Here is a 22,809-nt window from a genome sequence, read left to right on the forward strand (position 1 = left end):
CTGATGGGAGAAATACTCCTGTTGACTTCCCTTCACAAGGAGTATCACAGTCAACAGGGGTGCCCTCAGCATTTATTTAGTGGGTCTTTACTAGGGCTACGTCTACATTGGCCCCTTCTCCGGAAGAGGCATGTTAATTTCCAACGTCAGAATAGGGAAATCCGTGGGGGATTTAAATATCCCCCGCGGGATTTAAATAAACATGGCCGCCGCTTTTTTTCCGGCTTGGGGAAAAGCCGGAAGAAAGCGTCTAGACTGGCGCGATCCTCCGGAATAAAGCCCTTTTCCGGAGGATCTCTTATTCCTACTTCAAAATGAAAAGTTTAAAATGACCACGATTTCAATAAAAGGGAAAGAGGGAATCACCTTGGACTCCAGCTACCATTTTAGTAGCCGATTGAAGGTGGCTGTTAGTCACCAGCTAACGGACTCATTAATAGGCACATGTTGCTAATAATGAAAGGCTTTTGGTACCATTGTGTAATTAATTTTTAGCTGAGAAATCAACAATGTGCCTTTGCACTACAAGAAGCCATGTAATGACAATGGTGCTGAATTTTCTTCCTTTTTAACGAAGCTATTTATGCTTTTATTCTATACTTTTTTCCTATACTTACAGAAGATGGAAAGTAGCAGTAGTCATATACATTTCAGCCAAGATATCTGACTAATATGACCTAGCAACAAATGATTTTCCCTTCTGATTTCTACTTTTCCAGTCCAAATGGAGCAATGTAACTTGACAGCACTGAGTTCAAACTTAATTCATGATTAGGAAATTATTCAAAAAGCTGTAACGAGATAACCAATTTAATACACTTTGCTTCAAGGTTTATTCCTTGGCCTGATTCCCAGATATAAAGCATCTCTGTGCAATTACCATGCAGATGCCACTGAAAAGACTTTAAATGGCTGCTGCTAATTTAACAAGAGAGATGTTGGCACTGGCAGAAGGCATTAGAGGAAAACTAAAGTTGACTGAAGAATCAACTGATTCTTAAACATAATAGCAAGATAATTTAACTAGATTTTTTTAGAATCTGTCTTCTTTTCTCGCCATTATGTCTTCACTCCAGTAGTTTACTCTAAATTCCAAGGTACCAGCACAGACAACATCAGTAAGACTCTAAGACCTGGAGCCTCAAAGGTATTTATTGAGGTGCCTAATCGGAGTTTAGTATCTAAATACCTTTGAGGTTCTGGTCTTTGTGTGTCCTGAACTCCCACCTAAAGTTGAGGGCACTCAGAACCTTGTAGGAGTGAGCTTTTAAACATTTGTTTAAAACAATTATGTGGACTTGGCAAACAGCTTGAATCAGAACAAATAAAGGAGCTTACATTTGGCTGCCAATATCTGCAAGGCAAGTTCTGAAAAAGCAGCAGCTGGTGGGGACCTTATTTAGTGCAATGTTTCACCTTAATCCTGTCTCTCCTATAAAGCTGACACACACACAGCAGAATGCTTGCTGGACGACTCTGGATGTTTCCAGATAAGGATTTAGGGAGCACGGCTCTAAATCCACCTACAGTCACCATGTACCTATCCAGGTCTGAAGAAAGGTGGACACTATACAATGAGTCAGGGCTGCCCAGGATAAAGAAATAGAATGCTTTAGTGACAGCAGTAACTTGTGTCATTTTGGGGCAAAGGGGCAGAAATTCATCCAGTTTTATACATTAAACAAGCTAGGTCAGGTAAGAGCAAGGGCCTGAGCAGGCTTTTTAAATTTGAGGCTCAATTTTTTCTGCTCAAAACTAACTGAAAATGGGCCCATCAAACGTATTGCCAAGTGACTATAGGGGGATTCTAAGGCTGTGTCTAGACTGGCCAGTTTTCCGGAAAATCAGCCGCTTTTCCGGAAAAACTTGCCAGCTGTCTACACTGGCCACTTGAATTTCCGAAAAAGCACTGACAATCTCATGTAAGATTGTCAGTGTTTTTGCGGAAATACTATGCTGCTGCCATTCAGGCAAAAGTCCCCTTTGCGCAAAGCTTCTGCGCAAAAGGGCCAGTGTAGACAGCTCAGATTTGTTTTCCTCAAAAAAGCCCCGATCGCAAAAACGGTGATCGGGACTTTTTTGCGGAAAAGCGTGTCTAGATTGGCACGGACACTTTTCCGCAAAAAGTGCTTTTGCGGAAAAGCATCCGTGCCAATCTAGACGCTCTGTTCCAAAAATGCTTTTAACGGAAAACTTTTCCGTTAAAAGCATTTCCGGAAAATCATGCCAGTCTAGACGTAGCCTAAACGTGTTTTCATCCATTTCTTTCTAGCATACATTTAAAGCAAACCCTTGACTGAAACCACATTTATGGCTGGATTTTCTAGTGTTTTCTGGTATTTCAAGCAAAGCTTGCTTGGGCCCTGATCTTGCAGCTGATGTACATATGTGGACTTTGTTTCCGGGGATACACTTGTGAATACTCCATTACAAGATCACAGCTCTCAGTCCCATGGGACTAAATTTTAGACCTGATTAAAGCAAATGCAGTTCCCCTGAGCTTAGTGTATTACCCCGGAACTGAATTTGACCCATCAAGTTTTCTTAGATATGGTGGCTTTGTTTTTTTATGAGTCAATGCTACCCAGCTAGCCCATTAAACAGAACAAAGGGATATAGGTAAGAGAGCACAGATCACTATAACATTGTACAGAGGGCTAGGAAGTAAACCATCTAATGACTGAAACAATGATTTGTGCAGAAAACAAAACTCTGAGAATGAAGATGAGATGTCTAGATCTTACTGACACACTTTGCCTGAATAAAGTGACTGGGATCTGATCTCGTGACAACAATGGAAAGGGTTAGATTTTTGTGAGCACTTAGGGTATGTCTAGACTACATGGCTCTGTCGACAGAGCCATGTAAACTAGTTTACCCGACATAGTCAATGAAGCAGGGATTTAAATAATCCCCACTTCATTAAAATAAAAATGGCCACTGCACTGTGCCGACAATCACTTGATCCGGCACAGCGCGGGAGTCTAGACACGGATCGGTCAACAAGGGAAGCCTTTGTCGACCGCTCCCTTATGCCTCGTGAAACGAGGTTTACAGGAGCGGTCCACAAAGGCTTCCCTTGTTGACTGATCCACGTCTAGACTCCTGCGCTGTGCCGGATCAGCTGATTGTTGGCACAGCGTGGTGGCCATTTTTATTTTAATGAAGTGGGGATTATTTAAATCCCTGCTTCATTGACTATTTCAGGTAAACTAGTTTACATGGCTCCGCTAAGGTTGATGGAAAGGCTCCCATTAACTAAAAGGTGGTTGGGATCTGGGCCCTGGCAAGAGTACTACAGCTTTTTATCTAGGAAGGGATCAAAGGATGGTGATACTAGCAAACATCATGAAGCTGTAATATGGCTTCTTGTCAAGCACTAAGCTGCAATGGAAATTCTTGCCAAATTTTGAACATCTAAGCGCTCTGCACACCTGATTACAGCAATGCTGTATAGTGGGGGTACTAAAAACACCCCCATTATACCTGAATATGACAGAAACCACTACAAAGCAGAGGATACTGCCACACTTCCAACATCTCTCCCTGAAATACCCCTTACTTCGTAATGCTTCCATCCTTCCATTCATTCATTTACAGATGCATGTATTGGCTTCTCTGCATTGTATTTTCTCTGTATTTATCAGATTTGGCCCATTACAGAGTCTTAACTTACTTTTAACAGGTCTTGTTTTCATGATGAAAGCCACAAAACTGTCTCTAAAATGTTCTTATTGGGGAAAAAAAGCCCCTGTGTCTGAAGAATTGTTCATTTAAAAAAAACATTTAACACAATACAGAACACCCTTTCAGAGGATCACCTTCCCTATGGATACCCGACAATAAAAATCAGTCATGTCAATTCAAATGTAACCACAAGTTTTACAAGTTCAAGAAATTTACAAAAGTTATTCCACAAAAAATAAATTACGGTGTACAAAATAATTTGTGGTATTCTATATTGAAGAACAAGGGCTTCTTACTTTTGAGGCCATTTAAGCAAGTGCAATATTTGCACACCATGATAAAAGACGTGCTGTCGAAGAACAGGTCTGTCTTGCCAGTTAGGTTAGGCCAAATCCACAATACTGCATCTGGGACCTCTAAAGAGATTAAATAAGTCTAGAATTTTGTAGGAATTGGATGAGCACTCGATAGACAAATTTGTACTGAGCGATAGTCTGAATCATAAACATTCGCTGCTCCCGTAGCTGTCTTAGCATCACTGGAACATCCATTTTCTGCAAAGCAACATGACAAAGAGTGAGGTTTGTGTTAATTAAACCAAAGGTCACCAGAACCCTCCGTTGACTAAGTGTAAGGAAAGAAGAAATAGAACTCATTTATAGTGAATGACCATAGTTTGCTTTGGCCTTACCTTTCACACTGCAGCAAGGAATACACACTCGGAAAAAGCAGTTTTAACACTTACTTCAGTGGGTTTAATACTAAACATCTGGGCTGTGTCTAGACTGGCAAGTTTTTCCACAAAAGCAGCTGCTCTTGCGGAAAAACTTGCCAGCTATCTACACTGGCCACTTGAATTTTGGCAAGAACACTGACTTCCTACTGTCAGAAATCAGTGCTTCTTGCGGAAAAACTATGCTGCTCCTGTTCGGGCAAAAGTCCTTTTGTGCAAAGCTTTTGCACAAAAGGGCCAGTGTAGACAGCTCAGATTTGTTTTGTGCAAAAAAGCCCCGATTGCGAAAATGGCGATCGGGGCTTTTTTGCACAAAAGCGCGTCTAGATTGGCCACGGATGCTTTTGCGGAAAAGCATCCATGCCAATCTAGACGCTCTTTTCCGCAAATGCTTTTAACGGAAAACTTTTCCATTAAAAGCATTTGCAGAAAATCATGCCAGTCTAGACGTCACCCTGGTGTATCTCTGTTATCTCATATTGTACCACTGATGGAGTGTGTAGTAAAAGGTTATTCAGGAAACTGAATTGAACAGCCTCTTCAAATGTCTGGGTACTCATCTGGCTCTGCCTGGAGGCTTCTTGCTAACTAAAGCCACACTCTGCTTGTCAAAAATTAACCCATTTTGTCATGTGACCTAACAAGTCATATGCTGGGAATATGGATAATTTAAATAATCAAAATTTAATTTATTGGGTCAGCTCCCATCAGCCATCCACTTAGGGCAAGACTAAGTTTTATCGAGGCTGTTACTGAAAGGTGTTTGTCTAAACCGCTCTTAAATATCTCCAGTCATGGAGATTCCACAACCTGGACAATTTATTCCAGTGTTTAACTACCCTGACAGTTAGGAAATTTTTCCTAATGTCCAACCTAAACCTCCCTTGCTGAAATTTAAGCCCATTGCTTCTTGACCTATCCTCAGAAGTTAATAAGAATAATTCTTCTCACTCCTCCTTGTAACAACCTTCTATGTACTTGAAAACTGTCATCCTGTCCTTTCTCAATCTTCTCTTTACCAGATTAAACATACTCAATTCTTTCAATCCTGCTCATAGCTCATGTTCTCTAGACCTTTAATAATTTTTGTTGCTCTTCTCTGGACCTTCTTCAGTTTCTTCACATCTTTCCTTAAATATGACACCCAGAGCTGGATACCATTCTCCAGCAGAGGCTTAATCAGCGCAGAGTACAATGGAAGAATGACTTCTCATATCCTGCTTATGACACTCCTGCTAATCCACATTTGCTTGATGTTTGCTTTCTTTGCAAGTGTTACACTGTTCACTCATATTTAGCTTGTGGTCCACTATGACCCCCAGATCCCTTTCTGCAGGACTCCTTCCTAGACAATCACTTCCCATTCTGTATGTGTGAAACGGATTGTTCCTTCCTAAGTGGAGTACTTTGCATTTGTCCTTATTAAACTTCATTCTGTTTACCTCAGACCATTTCTCTAGTTTGTCCAGGTCATTTTGAATTTTAATCCAATCCTTCAAAGCACTTGCAACCCCTCCCAGCTTGGTATCATTTGCAAACTTAGTAAGTGTACTCACCATGTGTATGGGAGGTTTGCGTGTGGGTGTGCAGGGGGGCTGTGGGTGTGGTGAGAAGTGTACAAAAAGGGTACTGCGTGTGTGTGCAGGGATGTACACGTGAGTGCACTGCAGAGTCCAGTCAGGCCCCTCAGCTAAGCTCCTGTGGCACCAGGGGCACCCCAGAGCTCCACTACCTGCTCTCTGCCAGTGTGTCTCCGAGACCAGAGATGCTTCCACTCCACCAGCAGTGGACCTGACAAGTTCTGTCACGGGTGAGAGAGGGGTGAGCACAATAGATTCTTAGAGGGCCACACAACGTCCCTGCTGGAGCCACCACAGTGGAGATAACACATGCACTGTAGATACAAGATTGCTGCCCAGCTGGGCAGTTTGCAGAGAACACAATCAGATCTTTAAAGGAAGAGCTATATTTGTGCTGTTCTGCAAACGAACTGTTACGAGAGATAGGATGGCCAATTTTGGTTGGCCATATTCCTAGGGGTTGTGTCACATGACAACCTTAATTAAAGATTAACCTTAATTCCTGAGACTCCAGGACAAACCTGGAAGGTTGGCAACCCTAGCCAGAGGGTAGTTATAGAGGGCACATAAGTACCAAGAAGTGAAGAAATTATTATGTGAATTTTCATTTTATTTTCAACTCTGCAGCTGAGAGCATAGCACCTGTTTATTTTACACAGCTAAACTACATAATGCCTCAACATGGAATCTGATGGTTAGAAAAGCAATTAGGTCACATAAGCCATGTCAGAGCTTGACTTTGCCTCTACAGTGACAAAACCAAAAAGAGGCAGCAAGCCAGTCTGGACCTGTATAATCCAAGTTCCAGACTCAGCATCTGACAAGCTGTTGATTTCTACTGGGCTAATACCATTTTGTGATCAGTCACTTTCTGTGTTATCACAACACAGGTCAGGCTTTGATTCATCTCAGAACTATTTTGTGTGTGTATAACACTAAGCCTATCACACACATCTAACTTACTGTTGCCCTTGTAAGGATGTGCAACAGGCTGTCCCCCATCTGTCTCAGGAGAGCTTTAGTTAACCACTTTATGCCAGGAATGGGGGATCTCTGGATTCAAACCCACCATAGCATCTGTCAATGCTTTGTAAAGATGATACTTAGTAAGTCACAGAATTAAAAGCTTTGCCTTCCATACAACAAACATCTTTCTCACATAAGGGTCATTGCAGCAAGAGTCACAGACTCACGTTCCAGTGCCAGGCCAGTGTTAGATTCAGGTATGTTTAAACTTTGTGTGTCAGTTTCCTCATCTGGAAAATGGGGAATAACAGCTTCTCCATTTACCAAGGCACCAAGGTGTGCTGTGAGAAATTCCCTATTCCCAAGGCGTTAAGGCGCTTTAAGGAGGTACTATATAGAGTCTAAAGAAACAGGCAGTTTTATTTCAGAGTCAATAGAAATAAATCTGCTCCAAAACAAATAGAAAAAAGTTCAACTCATTTACAATTGGGAAGAGGAGGTTACTCACCTCAATAGTAACTAACTTTCTTCAAGATGAGTGTCCCCGTGGGCACTCCACAACCCTCCCTTCCTCCCTTTACTTCGGGATCCTGGCCTTCCTAAGCCGTGGTTTCGGGGTAGAGAAGGAACTGGGAGTGGGAGGGGAGAGGGGGGCTCATGCATGCGTGATGCCTGCAGCCTAATAGCACGCGGCCGCAGGGACACTGCTATGAAATCTCCGCTCTGAGGCTCGGTGACAGCGCACTGTCCTAATGTGGAGCACCCACAGGGACATTGCTCAAAGAAGAAGAATGTTTTTGTATATGACAAAATATTTTATCTGTACAGTATGCAATAATCACTAGAATATCCAACCTGTTTCTCTTGACAATAAATGGCTCATCTAGGGAGAAAGAAACAAAACAAAACTACTCATTTACTGTAAAGCTAGATAACTCTCTCCCCTCTTAAGTTACCAGGTCTTGAGAAAAAAAACAAAAACTCTTAAAATCTGGCTTTAATACAATAATCCAGAGAAAGGAGAGTTTAATTAAAGTCAATAGAGAAAATCTTCCCCTTCCCGAGAGCTCTATATTCCCTTGGTGCCTTGCTGAGCATTCCTCAGAGCCCTGAGGACCATCCCCACACCCAAACGTTTTATGAGCTCCATTTTCAAAGGCTCAGACTCATGCCAAACTATTCTGCTCACAGAAGAGGTGCCTGTCAAAGCTGAAGACACACCAAGATGGCCAAAGGGGGTGCATGATTGTTGTTTAATATTTGTCTATGGCACCACTAGTATGCAGGGGGTTGCTACAGAGTGATTTGAAATGCCGCTTCTCAACAAACAACTGAGCATATTATCTCTAGAGCTAGCTCAAAAGCCATGAGTCAGACCTCAGCTGGCATCCCTCTATCTGTCAGGGTGTGTGTGTGTGGGGGGGGGGGGGGGGGAAGGACTGAGGAGGACTGAGGCTGAATCAAGAGCAATGCAAAGTTTTACCCTCCCACCCAAAAAAAAAAGTTGACACTGCGCTCCTAAAATATTCAGGACCAAATTCAGCCTTGGTGTAGCCCAGCTGCAGTCAGAACGGTTACATAAGAGTAAATGTATCCCATGTCTCTAGAGGCCACCTGGCAACTGCTGTGTCGAGCTGCTGTAGTGCCACAAGGCCAGCCATTTCCTTTTAATTTGAGTGACTAGCCAACAATCCCCCCATCCCATTATTTTCCAAAGGCTGGTGAAGAGGGAGGGAAAAGTACATGGTGCCCAACAAATGAAGGGGAGCAAAGTCCACTGGCACCCTCCCTTCTGTGCTAGGCAGGACACATTCTCGAGTGAAAAGTGTCACTTCACTTCTCTGTCGTTACTCCCCCCGCCCCCCACATCAGTATCAGATTTTCCATTTCAACACACGGATAAAGTCTCTAATGTAGCATCTGCTGCATTCAGTTACCTTTTCTAACTATCCAATGCATTAAAGTCTCCAAGCAGTTCACTCAAGGAAGCCCCTTCATTTCAACTAGGGATGTAAAAAGTCAAAAAAATCACTAACCGTGTAACTGATTGAATTCCATGGTTAAATGCTTTGCTTTAAACATGGACTCCTGGTAGTGGCTGGAAGGTTAACCAAGAAGGTTAACCAAGAAGCTAATGTTTAGCGATTAATACGGTTAAACACTAACATCCCTAATTTCAACAGCTGTTTACATCCTGTTGGCACTCTACATTATCATACATTCTTCAGGACAAAGGGTACGTCTAGATTACATGCCTCTGTCGCCAGAGGCATGTAGATTAGGCTACCCGACAAAGTAAAATGAAGCGGCGATTTAAATAATCGCCGCTTCATTTAAATTTACATGGCTGCCGCGTTGAGCCGACAAACAGCTGGTCAGCTGTTTGTTGGCTCAGCGCGATAGTCTGGACGCTCCCCTGCCGACATCAAAGGGAGTTGTCGACAACCCAGGTATGCCTCCTGGGATGAGGATTATTTAAATCGCCGCTTCATTTTACTCTGTCGGGTAGCCTAATCTACATGCCTCTGGCGACAGAGGCATGTAGTCTAGACGTACCCAAAGTGTTTATGCTGCATTGTTCCCCAGTGACAAAGGACACAGCAGAACAAGTAGGTACATACTAGAATTCTTATGTGGTTGATTCTCTAACATCGGGCCTGTGACGGTGTGTTGGGGGTTCCCCGTCTCCTGCACCCCGAAATGGCACAAACAGACTGCGCCAGCCGGTGGAATAGAGGAAGTTTATTGCCTCTCCAGGATACAGCACAGCACAGATGTAATCTGGTCACAGAGCTGGGCTAGGATGCCTCAGGCCCCCTTGAGATGGGGGGAGACTGGGCCCCTAAACTCCAGCCCCTTTCCCTAGGCTGTCTCCTCCATGCTTCCAGACAGCAACTAACTCACTCTCTTCCAGCCCTGCCCCCCAGCCAGGGCAGCCTCCACCTTCCTTTGTTCCTCTCCATGGGGGGTGTCTGGCCATACTGGTTTGCATAGTGACTCATCCTGTTTTGCTGGGTCGTGGTACCCACGGCAGCCAGTGGGGGTTACCCCAGAGCCAGCAGCCTAGAAACCAGCCAGGTACCCCCACTACGTCACAGGGCCAGTCTGTGAAACAGGTCTCATAACAATGGCTGTGGCCCATCTATCTTATTTTCCTATTTTTTTGACTCACAATTGAGCTTTGTTCCATTGTGGAAGCCAGAGAGAAAGAGAGAGAGAGAGACACAGCGAGCAAAGAGATGCTGACAATAGAAGCTCGGGAATTAAATCAATTGTCCAAAACAGTATAGAAGCCAGCTCACTACCTCAGTGGCTCTTAAGCTGCTTTTTTTACACAGTTCTGTTTCCAGATTGATTAATTAAGACACAGACACATCTTAATTTAGACTGCAAACTTTTTGAGGAAAGTGTCCAATCTCAGCAGTGCTGTATTAAAATAATAAAAACAAATACATACATACATAATGGCCAAGCTATAGAGAAGTTGGTGATAAATCTCTGCTCACTGTGTCTGGGTACGCTAATGCAATGGATGATATTTTATGACTAGATTTCCCCCACACAAATGTAAAAAATTATTCAGAGAAAAGCAATTATTAAGGGGGAAGTTTACTTACTTCATTATGCTCCAGGCAGCCAATCATCAGTTCTGTTAGAATAACCACCCCTGTCCTCCCCACACCTGCACTGCAGTGAACTACAATTGGCGGATTGCAATTGTTGCTAGCATCTAACACACTGTTCGTATGGCGACGTACTGACTGTATCTCCTCCAAATAGGCTGTAAGATAAAATGCAAATTATGCTGTAAAATTCTATATGGCTTCACATAAAAGTTAAAAAATGTATGAGAAAGTCAATTTTCTTTTAAGTGACAATAATTTACAGTTCCTACAAGACACTAATTATTTGGCTACTGTGCACTGAACAGCCCTGAATCCAAGGAGTACCAGCTGGGTATCAATTATTACTTGGGAGTTTGGTCCCTTAAATTAAATAGTTCTTTTTAAAAAATTAAATTCTGTTTTCCCCTCTGTAAATCCCCAGTTCCCTGAAGCAGATGATTCTAGACATTACTTACAGCAATTCCTGCTATTAACATTCTGGGATCAAAAACAACAGCTAGGTCCCCTAGAAACTACCACCTGCCAGAGCCAGTAGCGGATGGGAACTGAACATCCATCTGCCCTTTTCTTTCCTTCCCTTTGCAGATTGAGTGAGAATGTCAACCCTGGCTCTAATTTTTGGGGTTCGTCTTTCAGGAAGAATTGGGACTTTTTTTTTAAACAATTCTCTGTGGCTTTCCTGAAATCATGACTGCAAAGTATAAGGAGCTTTCGCCTGGCTGTAAAGCTCTCCAAAATAGTAGAGTTTTTTGGTTTGTTAAAGTATAAACTTCTCTGACATGCTAGTGGCTCAGCAGGTTGGGAAAACACAATAGCAACCATGACACTCAGGTTCTGACCTAAATATTGGTCCCTCCAAAGGTTATTCTAGCAGGAATAAAATGAATCATGGAAATTAAGTTTCTGGGCCTAATTCAACATTGCACTGCACCATATGATGTCCTTCCCACTAGTGCAAACTGGGTATACAATGTGGTTGAAATCAGAGAGGTGGCATTTTACACCTATTTTGGCAGGAGAACATTATTCCAATAATAGAGAATCATACCCTCTATGAATAGCTACGGTTCCAATTTTTACAGTTTCCCAATTGCTGGGTAGAATGTTGGAAGAATCATCTTTTTTTTTTTAAAAAAAAGCTTGGAACTACAAGGAGAAATAGAGTAGCCCAACTTAAAGCAGTGGGTAAAAACTCCATTGCTAACCCCCAGTACCCTCAGTCACTTGCTTAGCAAAGCTGAAAATTCCATATTTTGCATATTCTTGCAGTTCAATACAAGAAGAGTGCATTTTACTTAGGGCTTGGCTGCCCCACCAGGCTCTGTGGACAGCCTTGGGGCCACCGGGGGGCTCTGCTGCTTCCAGGCTCTGCCGCCAGTCCAGGGCCAATGGGCTCCACAAGGCTCTGGGCTCTGTAGCCAGCCCCGGCTGCCAGCTCCGTTCCCTGATGCTGGTCTCCTGGGGAATCTCTGATCTCCTGGACCAGTAACATCTGTGATCCGGCCAGACCAGAGAGGTTCAACCTGTACCATATGGCCAGACAGCTGCGAGAGGAACACTATGCAAGCCTGGCAAATATTAATGGAACAATATCATTGACATTAATGGGGGTCACTGATCAGCATAGGCTGTCTACACTAGTCACAGTTTTTAAAACCCTCGGATCAGGGCATGCCCCAACCTGAGGCTAAGTCTCAACAGGGACACTTACTATCTAATAATGTAACAAAGGAAACTCCACGTTACTAAAAACTGTTTACAACTGAAGGTTCAGAGTGACTAATTGTAAAAGGAGAATTACTGAAGCAAGGGAACATTCCGTGCACTGTCACCAGCAGTAAGGAATGGAGGATGGGGGAGGAGGGATGGCAGCCATACAGATGTCACTCCAAAGGGAGCAAGAGCCAATTCCCTATGAGAACTTCTAAGGGAAAGCCTTCCAGCACATACCTAATTTGGAATGGACATGAGCAAGCACTTCAAGAAGACTATCTCCCCTATGTGATCTCCTCCTCGGTTGGAGAGATTGTGAAGGCCTTACACTCAACTTGATGATATTTAGGAACTGATCTACATTTAACATGGTAACTTTTGAGCACCATGCCCAGTGAATTTCAAAATGTCAGGGAATGTTTATGCATTTATGGCTAGAACCCTATTGGTTATGGAGGGAAATGGAAAACTGGCAGGGGGAAAATGGGAGATGCATAAAGATAACAGCCAGTTGATGACACCCATTGACACCTTCCAGAAGAATAACAATCCATCTCATCTCTTCTCATCTTCCCAGTACAGTTTAATATCTTCCAGCTATCCTCCAAATATCCTCCAGGAAAAGGGGGCAGGAGGAATGGGGTAGCACAGAACCCAATAGGAGAAATTGGGTATCCTGTTAGAGATGCAGGGATTACACACAGTGCTTACCATAGGAGGGAAGGGGCCAGACGGAGGCCTGGGAAAAAGGAAAGCATGGGGGAGGAGGTGCACACAGAGTTCCTGTCTTGAGGGAGAGAATGGGGGACCATGGAATGAGAAGGGTACACAAATCCTGAGAGAGGAGTGAAGTGGAAATGGAGGGGAGAGGCGCACCACTGGCAATGGGTAGTGAAGAAATTACAGGGAGCCCCTGAAATTCAGGGGATAGGAAGATGGCATACGCGGAGCTTATGGAGTGGAATGGAGGAATGCCAGAAGCCCTTCGCATATGCAGTGAGCTCAGCCAACAGAAAGTGTGCAGCATCCCCCTCAATTCTTAAAAATGGTCCTTAACCTTAGATGAGCACATTAATTAAGGAATCTTACATAAAAAGCCTTGGACTTCTTCTGGACAGCCATGATCTGGCCAGTCAGTATATTGCAAGTGCCACACTGTCTTCTCCTGCCCAGACAAAAGATGCTTGACCTTTAGCCCTGTGGTAGCATAGCAACCAGAATCCGTGCGGAACTTTGTTGTCACTTTAAACTTCCCGTAAGTGGCCGAGCTGTGCTTTGAGCCCAGTTTAGGCCAGTAGCGATGACTCTTGCTTCTTCCTCCTTCCTGAACCCAAAAGCAAAAATATTAGTATCATTATTCTCGCAGTCTCACAATTAAATTCTCATGAACAGAACCACTTGTGCACTGAACTGTGTCCTCCTATTTGTCTTGTCTCGCAAGAGCAGAACAAGTGCTTCCCATAAATCTGAATGGCATTAAATGTAAAATCCAAAATGCATATTGAACCTGTAGAATCTCAATGACATTAAATAAAATTTAGTCCAAGAGTTTAGAAGGGTTGATATGGGTAAAGAGAACATCCACAGTCACACTGAAGAAATTAAAACAAATCTAAGGATGAATAAACTCTCATCCTTCAGGGTATAAGTCAACTTCTGATTATAACAGGTGAGGAACAAACTTCCCCAGAGGCAAATTATTTCATAGCTGTCTTTTAAGAGGATTTGTGTCTCCTAACCTGACCATCTGGTACTGGTCTGCAATAGTAGACTAGTCAAAACACTGGGTGAATGTGATAGAGGTTGAACCTCTCTAGTCCAACATCATCCATGGTCCGGCATGATTTTAGTTATCCGGATGTCCACTTATAATGGGTGTGGCCAAGTTTCTCACAGTCCCATAAAGTTTGTTTACAGCCACCAGTTCTGACTCTCAGTGTTCTGTGTTGTTATTTAGCTCTAATTTACCCTTAAGTGTCTTTTTAAGAGCCCAGCAAGCAGGGCAAGTGCTGGTCAAGCTGCTATACAATACTGACCTCCTCTGGTTTGGCAAATTCTCTGGTTCGGTGCCGGTCAGATCCGGAAGGTGCCAGACTACAGAGGTTCAATCTGTATTGTAATTCTGATGTCCTAATAGGCAGAAGGGCTCAAAGCTAGATCTAGTGTTAGTTGGCAACGTGCCATTTTTTTATAACCGAGCACACGGATCTTGGATTACAATAAAAATAACTATTTTGCTTGGCAGAGGAATAAAAATATTTTTTAAATGGACACTTTTCCAGGAACAACAGCTTCTGGTCTCTTTTCAGTGATAAGAATGATGGCATGCAGAGCTGGCCTTGGATAGGATAGGGATGAATATGATTTCAACCAAGATTCCAATGGAAACATCTTTGCTTTGTTTGGCAAATCAAAGTCTTGCAACTGAACTGAAGCGTGGTGGTGGTTATTTTTTATTTTAGTAAATGGCAAGCTATATGCTAGAGAGCTATAAAAGACAAGGTCACAGACGCAGATTATCTCCAGACAAGTTCAAGGGAACAAAAAGGAGAAAATAAAAAGCTGCTCAAGAAAAACAGATTATTGGAAAGGAAAGCAGTGACAATGGTAGAGTTGCCCACATTTAGGAAAAAATGTTCTGTGTAACTTTACATACCTCTTCGGCTGTGACCATGGCTATCACATTCACCCCCTGTTCCCACACCATCTGCCAGAAGTCATGGCATGTGTGTGACAGAGGCCCTTGTGTGGCTATATAGTGCCATTCCTCTCCACCTACAGTAACCTAGGAGTCAAAAAAAATACAATGAATGCCAATCTTTTCCATAGTGGCTGTTCTAATACTGTATTTTAACTGTAATTATATGTAAGAAAACATTTTATTCTTAAATTTCCACACTAATCCATCCCATAGCATACCAGCAAAAAATTAATCCTTGGGAGCATGACTCGTCTCTTATCCTCTCTCTGAGCACAAGGGCCAGGGTAAAAGACACCCACATGTAACACACTGAATGTCAGAATTTGCCTTGAATTTCTCTTCCTCTACCCATTTGTATTTTCAGTTCAGTGGTTGCAATCTGTCCTATAATAAATATGGTGCATGTAACAGTTTTTCAAGAATAAATTATGGAAATCCTTTCCTAGTACATGTAATAGACCCAACAGATCTTGCAAAAATACATTTGGTCTTTCTAACCTGCAACATACAAATGAAACAAGACATACATGCTCTATACTGTGCAATAATGACAACAAACTAGGGATTGTTTAACCAGTTAACTGATTCAAAGGAGGTTGCCTGGGGGGAGGGGAGCAGCTGAACCAAGATGGAGTGGTCCCTCCTGCCATGGACAGGGACTGCTCTGGCCAGTCTAGAGTGCCTCTGCCTGCGGCATACCTGGGCCTGCCTGCAGCTGACAGGGCCTGCTCCGGACAGACCCTGCAGGGCTGGAGCAACCTCCTGTCTGCAGCTGGCAGGAAGCTGTTCCATCCCCCACCAGTTCTCTGGAACCTGTAAACCTCACCTGTTAAGAGTGTGGCTTACTGGCTAACCATTCACAACCCTACAAAGAACTGATAGCTCACTTTGAAAATTTCCATTTAAAACAGATTATTTGTTATCCTCCTATGAAGTAAATATTCTAAAAGACTTATCTGTGGTGTCCAATCAGTTCCAAAGCAGTAGCCACTATCGTGGCCACTACAGTGAACTAGCCACACTTAAATGGCCAACTACCTACATTGTTCAAGCCAACTAGCCACACTCAACAGGCCAAACAGCCACATGTGGCTAATGGCTGGCATGGTCGACACTGTGGACTTGCAAAATGGCAGATTTTTACACATATCATCTACTAAATTTCACTTTTTTTCCACATATAAGCTATTTTTCAATTCTACAGGTAAAAAGAAATACACAAGAACATTTAAAGTCACTAAACTAATTAAAAATACTTTTAGCAGCTTAAAAATAAAATAAGGTGAACCCATTATTTTGACACTATTTTTATACTGTATATGTATGTATTTTTTCCTGTTTCTTACACGGGGGCCGCTAATTCCAAATTTCAGCCGAACACAACTTTTTATGGACAAAATTATAAATCACACAGAAAAAGATTTATATGGTAAGTGCTGACAGCATCATAAATATCAAGAATCAGGCAGCCAATGCTATAAAGAACAATCAATAACTGTGAGAGAACAGGGTGTGTACTATACTTGAGATTTAAGTCTTTATATAAATTTTTAAAAAGGACTGTCAGCTTAGCTCTTAATACTGAAATAGCACAACACTTAGATCTTTGGCTTTTGCACTTACATAAATACAACTCTTCTCATTGTGGTAAGTGTATTTTTTTTAATATTCAAAAAATGTTTTTCCCCTTAAATTGAATCCCTTGTTTTGGTTCCTGTTAAATCATATCCACCACTCTCCAATATGTATAGTAAGTACAGTCTATGGGCCAAATCCAGATAATTGATGAACAGTGCTTAAAATCAATTGAAATCTCTCATGTTCTACATCTGGCCCTGTATTTGTATAGATGGCACGCTCTCTCTGTCTCTGTCTCTCTCTCTCTCTCTCTCTGTGTGTGTGTGCTTTCTTTAATTTGATTGCATGTGAACCTGATTCAAAGTCCACTGAAGTCAATGACAATTTTTCCCATTGTTTTCAGTGATCTTTGGATTATGCCATACGTGCAACAAAAAATAAGATTTTTTTTTAAAGCCGTAACTTAAATTTTGATTTTTGTCTCTGTATTCAGACCATGCTGAACATCTTGATAAAATAGTCTAGTGTTAACTAAGCAGAGAAGTGCTGACAAGCCACAGGGACTACAGACTTAGTGGTGGGAGTCATGCTCCTCCAGGCATGGATCTTATCAAAATGATATAGGAGTTTTCTTTGTCTGATGACTTCTGGTCCAAATATCCAGCCTCCTGGCATCTGAGATGATAGAACCATAAATAGCCTGGAGGGAAAGTGCTGCCTGGAATGTTTACTGCATTCTAATGCCCTGACTGCAGGTTATTAAAAACGGAGTCCTGGGCGGCAAGCACACACTTTGTACTGCAGAGGTAAACTTCACAGCTGTGATTTCACCATCTAAGCAAAAAGATTGTCTGCTTGGCTTCTGTTAACAGCCACTTGGAGTTCAACAAGAAAATGCTGGCGAGAGCCAGAGTGTCATATACTAAAACATTAGTACATGTTCCTGCATGCTCTCTAGCTCTCAAATGTGTGCATGTCCAAAAGTAGATGAAATGTGAACTCTTAACACTGTCTAGGGAAAATTATTTTTCTGGCTGATTGCACCCTATGAACATAATGTATATTGGTAAGAATTTTTTTCTCCCATAATTTAGATGAAAAAAATTGATTCAATAATCCAGCATTTTAGCAATGGCAGATGAGCCCCAAAACCAGTATCTGCTACCCACCAAGACTCCAGTAGAAAAGTGATAATCCACCAGCATCCTGGTTTAGAAAGGTGTTTTGAATCAACAGGATTTAATATTGGAAATTGTGACTAATTGTTCTCTTTGGACTTAGAGGCCCTTCTTCCATAAAGATGTAAATGAACAGAATGTTTTATTTATTGTTATAATTTGATTTTTTTCTATTTTATTTTTGACAATGGGAGAAGACAGCCCCGTCATATCATGTGCCAGCCTGACATGAAGTAAGTACCACTACTTCTATCAGGACAGACTGTAATCACAAAGGTGGCATGGAAACAGCTTGTGGAGTAGTCCGAACGGACTTGCCTTGACTAAAGTCTTGACCAAAGGCTTGACCATACAGCCCTGTAAGCCCAAGGCCCTGCTAAAGCCTGGTGCAACTGTGCACACAGGTGGACCCCAGGAAAAGCAAGGATGTGGAAACATAATCTCTTGCCCTAGGCCATTGGGTAAGACCTGACCATAAATAAAGAGCAAACGCTGAAACTGCTAAGTGTGACCATAAATAAAAAGCATGGCTGAAACTTTCTGAGATTTTGATACAGCTTGCGGAAACAGGGAGCAAAATAATGGACACACCTTGCATTTCTCAGAAATGCCTGCCACAAAGGGGTAAGCAAACTTAAGATAACTGCGCATGTTAGTGCCTGGAAAGATAAGGTAAAAAAGCCAGCATAGTAATAGTTTGAAGCACAGGGAACTAACTTTAGCTACAAAAGTATGTGGCAATTACGGGTGTAACGACCAAGTCCAGCTTTGTTATAAAAAGAGGCTTCACAAAAACACAGCTGGGAGGTGGGGAGCAGGATTGCCCCACAGATCCAGCTAGTTGTAACTAGAAGTAAAGACCGTTCATTCCGACAGAGGCATTTGCAAGGAGTCTTGAAGCATGGGAATTAAAGAGACAACAACCTCCTGTCTGGCACTGTAAGGTTGCACACGGATGAACTATAAGTAAACAAGGCTTATTAACAGTATTAATTGTATCTAAGGCTTGATAAGTTTAGTGATTGTATTTAAGACTTAAAATGTGTATTAACTGCTTAAAGGCTTGCAATAAATAAGAAAGGGTATGTCTATACTACCCCCCTAGTTCGAACTAGGGGGGGTAATGTAGTCACACGGAGTTGCAAATGAAGCCCGGGATTTGAATTTCCCGGGCTTCATTTGCATAAAGCCGGCCGGCGCCATTTTTAAATGCCGCCTAGTTCGGACCCCATGCCGCGCGGCTACACGCGGCACGGACTAGCTAGTTCGGATTAGGCTTCCTAATCCAAACTAGCTGTACACCTTGTTCCACGAGGCGTACAGCTAGTTTGGATTGGGAAGCCTAATCCGAACTAGCTAGTCCGTGCCGCGTGTAGCCGCGCGGCACGGGGTCCGAACTAGCCGGCATTTAAAAATGGCGCCGGCCGGCTTTATGCAAATGAAGCCCGGGAAATTCAAATCCCGGGCTTCATTTGCAACTCCGTATGACTACATTACCCACCCTAGTTCGAACTAGGGGGGTAGTGTAGACATACCCAAAGTAGTTAAGTCTCTCTGGAGTGTCCTGGTTTCCCTCGGATCTAAAATAAACTGAACTACACGACACAGTGTTACCGGAAGCTGAGAAGCTAAAAATTAATTTGCAGACACTCTGGGCAGATTACTGCTGAAAATGACTATACAGAAGGGCTGTGTCTAGACTGGCAAGTTTTTCCGCAAAAGCAGCTGCTCTTGCGGAAAAACTTGCCAGCTGTCTACACTGGCCGCTTGAATTTCTGCAAGAACACTGACTTCCTACTCTCTGAAATCAGTGCTTCTTGCGGAAATACTATGTTGCTCCCGTTCGGGCAAAAGTCCTTTTGCACAAATGGGCCAGTGTAGACAGCTCAGATTTGTTTTGCGGAAAAGCGTCCGTGCCAATCTAGATGCTCTTTTCCGCAAATGCTTTTAACAGAAAACTTTTCCGTTAAAAGCATTTGCAGAAAATCATGTCTGTCTAGATGTAGCCAAGGCATATAAGGAGCATATAGAGTCAGTATCTAAACCATTCATACAATAAATTTTTGAACAGCAATGTAACTTCCTTTTACAAAACTCCCATTTGAAACCAGGTAATATGAATGCTCATATGGCTAGTCTAAGTGTAAGAATCATTACTTTAGGAGTCTCTCCTACCAGACCACTGGAGTACTTGATTTGTTCAAAGGACAAACACGCAGCTAATACCCCTACATTTTAAAAATCAACTTACACACATTTTAAAATTAAGATAGAACCTTATGTCCAGATCTTTTGATGATTCAGTGCTTCTCCCAAGCAGTCCAATGTTTCCCCTGCTGGAGCCCTGCCTATTCCCCTTCCCTACTCTGAGGGGAAATCCCCACTAGCCCAGCTGCTCCTGCAGTGTCAGGTTGATAGAAATTATACTGTTCTGAAATAATATGGGTATCGCTAGCCCATTAGTTAAATTTAAGATACGCTGAGTGTCTCTTTCAGCTTAATGCAAGCATTCAGCCCAATCTACACAACATTGCAAAAGATAAGGATATTTCTGTAAAATGATCTGTAGGTCCCTGAAATGTAATAAATACATCAATTCATGATTGTTCAGTGAGCCCTGAAATTATGTGATATAGTGACACTCACACCCAAGGTAAAACCACCTGCTCATTTTTTTTTTAAAGAAACCTAGGTAGATGTGAGTAAATGAGGGTATGTCTACACGGAGTAGGTAGTTCGAATTAGGCTCTCTAAATTTGTGGAACGAAGTGTACCGGTAGTTCGAATTAGAGAGCGTAATTCGAACTACCTACTCCGTGCCGCGTATAGCCGCGGGCACGGAGTCCGCACTAACGGGGATTTAAAAATGGCGGCGCCCGGCAAGATGCAAATGAAGCCCGGGATATTTAAATCACAGTGCAATGCCTACATTAGCCACCCCAGTTCGAACTAGAGTGGCAGTGTAGACATACCCTGACTTTTTGCGAGTCATCTTATGTTAGAAAACACTGCTCATACCTGTAACAACATACCCACTCCCCTAACATTTCTTTATGTGTCATGTGATGCTTCAAAAGCCTCTACCTTTATGTGTGAGGCATTTATGTAGCCTGTATTGTTTTCTTTAGTTGGTACCAGTTCTACTCTGTTCTCCTCATAAGGAACAACTTCCCTGATGCGGTTGCGCTCAGCATTTTCAGGCAATGCTGCAGTGGTGAAGATCCCATCTGCCTTTTTTTTTTGAATTTGCTCATATTCGGTGAATACCATTCCCTCTTCCAACTTCCTCTTCAAGATTTTGCACTGTGATTTAAGAGAAGGAAAGGAATACTATCATCAATTAATTTTTCTAGACAGAACTATGGCAAAAGTATCACAGAGCAGTATTTCATCTCAGCACATAATGAATCACACTGGGATGCTCTTGGCCTTTGCTTGGAGCTAAATGGCTAATACACACAGTTTTATGTTGTCTGAGAATGCATAGGTCAATCTACAGCAATGGAGTTAAATCAGAAAAAACATTATGTTTCTAATACCTTTTTATAGTTACAGATTCTGGTGCTAGATAAAGCAAAAACCTTTTAGTTACAATTCTGTTTCTATACATGGCCTTATCTCAAGTATATTTTTGAAAAAATTCTCTTTAAAAATAGCTACTCTTGCAATGAATTTAGGTCCACATTTTCAAAACATGGCCTTAATTTGTACATTGCCATGTCTATGAACATACAAAACCTCTTGGAATGCAACCAGGACTCTTCTCAGCAACCTACATTCACCATTCAGCAAGTTATGTTACCACATAGAGTGACTGCTGCATCAACCCGTCTAGCTAGTCAAGAGGAGACGTGTGATATTTTAGATTTAGGGTTTGATTCTGCGAGATGCTGAACACTCCTCGAGGTGTTAAGCATCTTCAATTTTCACTGACTTCAGAAGGCAACAAGGGTATTTGGAACTCTTACAATCATTTTTGGCCTTCCCAAAACAGCAACTATACGATTCAAAGAATTCCATCACGGATGGTACTCTCAATATGGCCACGAGGAACAGTTTTCAGTACTTAAAATCTCAAAAACTCACAGTGCTGGGAACAATGGAATCAACAGCACGTTGTGAACCGTTCTCTTACCCTTTCATCCATTGGCACCTTGGCTCCTTCATCCTGGCTATCCTCAGGCACTGGAACTCTAGCAACTGAAAGTCCATTTAATGCTGCCAACATCAAGGGCCTCTTCTGGGCCTCCAGGCCTGCCATCTTCTGCTTCTCTAGATTCTTTTTGGCAAAAAAAGGCATGTTTTCATCTCTGTGTTGTTATCTATAACGCCAGTAAAACACTGGAATGTTTTTTTAATCTTCAAAATTTGCAACTCTCTGGCCAAGGAGTGCAGATGATCACCATTAACCGAGTAAATTCAAATACCACCTCCATTCTCCCTGTTATTCCCCAGGGGCTTGCTTCTACATGAGCACAGAATTTTAATTTCAGGAAACAATCCAAAGGTAAAATATAGCTTACTTGCTAGCAGAAGACTTGCAAATACAAATCTCAGGCATCCCTCCTGTAATTGTAAATTGCTAGCAGGACATAAAGAATCACCCCAACATGTTGTGATGGCTGTAGCTATGCAAACCTATCCTATACTGATTTTAAACGGTGTTCAATACCATTTACTGCGGCAGACAACCATGAAAAATATGCACTACTTGCTCCACTGCATATTTTATCTTTTCTGGGATGTTTATTTAATGTTTAGAATGGGAAATAGCTTGGGAAATTTAAACTAGCATGTCTGGTAAATATCCAGCTGATAATGGTGCCTGCTATATACTAGATGGTGTTTTAAAACAGATTTTAATACCATGCAATGCATAGAACCTGCTTTACATCATATTCATGCAGCACATTACACTGCTATATGAAGAGTTTGAATTCCAATTTCATTCTGTGGCTAATGGGAGGTGGTACATCTACTAGGTGAAAGGCTTCAACTCCAGCACATGTGCACATGGGGCGTTGATGGGGTGAACAAAGTTGATCTA

At 42.3% G+C, this 22,809-nt stretch overlaps 1 protein-coding gene across 1 annotated transcript in view; it reads right to left on the bottom strand.

Annotated features, from left to right (window-relative positions):
- Positions 1-3,189: 3,189 nt before the first annotated feature.
- The window catches only part of PTPN14 (protein tyrosine phosphatase non-receptor type 14), a 186,235-nt gene continuing 166,615 nt past the window's right edge, over positions 3,190-22,809 (bottom strand). Inside the window, exons 14-19 of the mRNA XM_075925194.1 lie at positions 21,898-22,041; positions 20,847-21,065; positions 14,962-15,090; positions 13,395-13,629; positions 10,584-10,747; positions 3,190-4,241 (exon numbers count right to left, since the gene is read on the bottom strand). Of these exons, the coding sequence (XP_075781309.1) occupies positions 4,113-4,241; positions 10,584-10,747; positions 13,395-13,629; positions 14,962-15,090; positions 20,847-21,065; positions 21,898-22,041 (1,020 nt within the window). The 3' untranslated portion in view covers positions 3,190-4,112. The remainder of the gene's footprint in view (positions 4,242-10,583; positions 10,748-13,394; positions 13,630-14,961; positions 15,091-20,846; positions 21,066-21,897; positions 22,042-22,809) is intronic.

Source organism: Pelodiscus sinensis, chromosome 3 (assembly GCF_049634645.1).
Source record: "Pelodiscus sinensis isolate JC-2024 chromosome 3, ASM4963464v1, whole genome shotgun sequence".
NCBI lineage: Eukaryota > Metazoa > Chordata > Testudines > Trionychidae > Pelodiscus > Pelodiscus sinensis.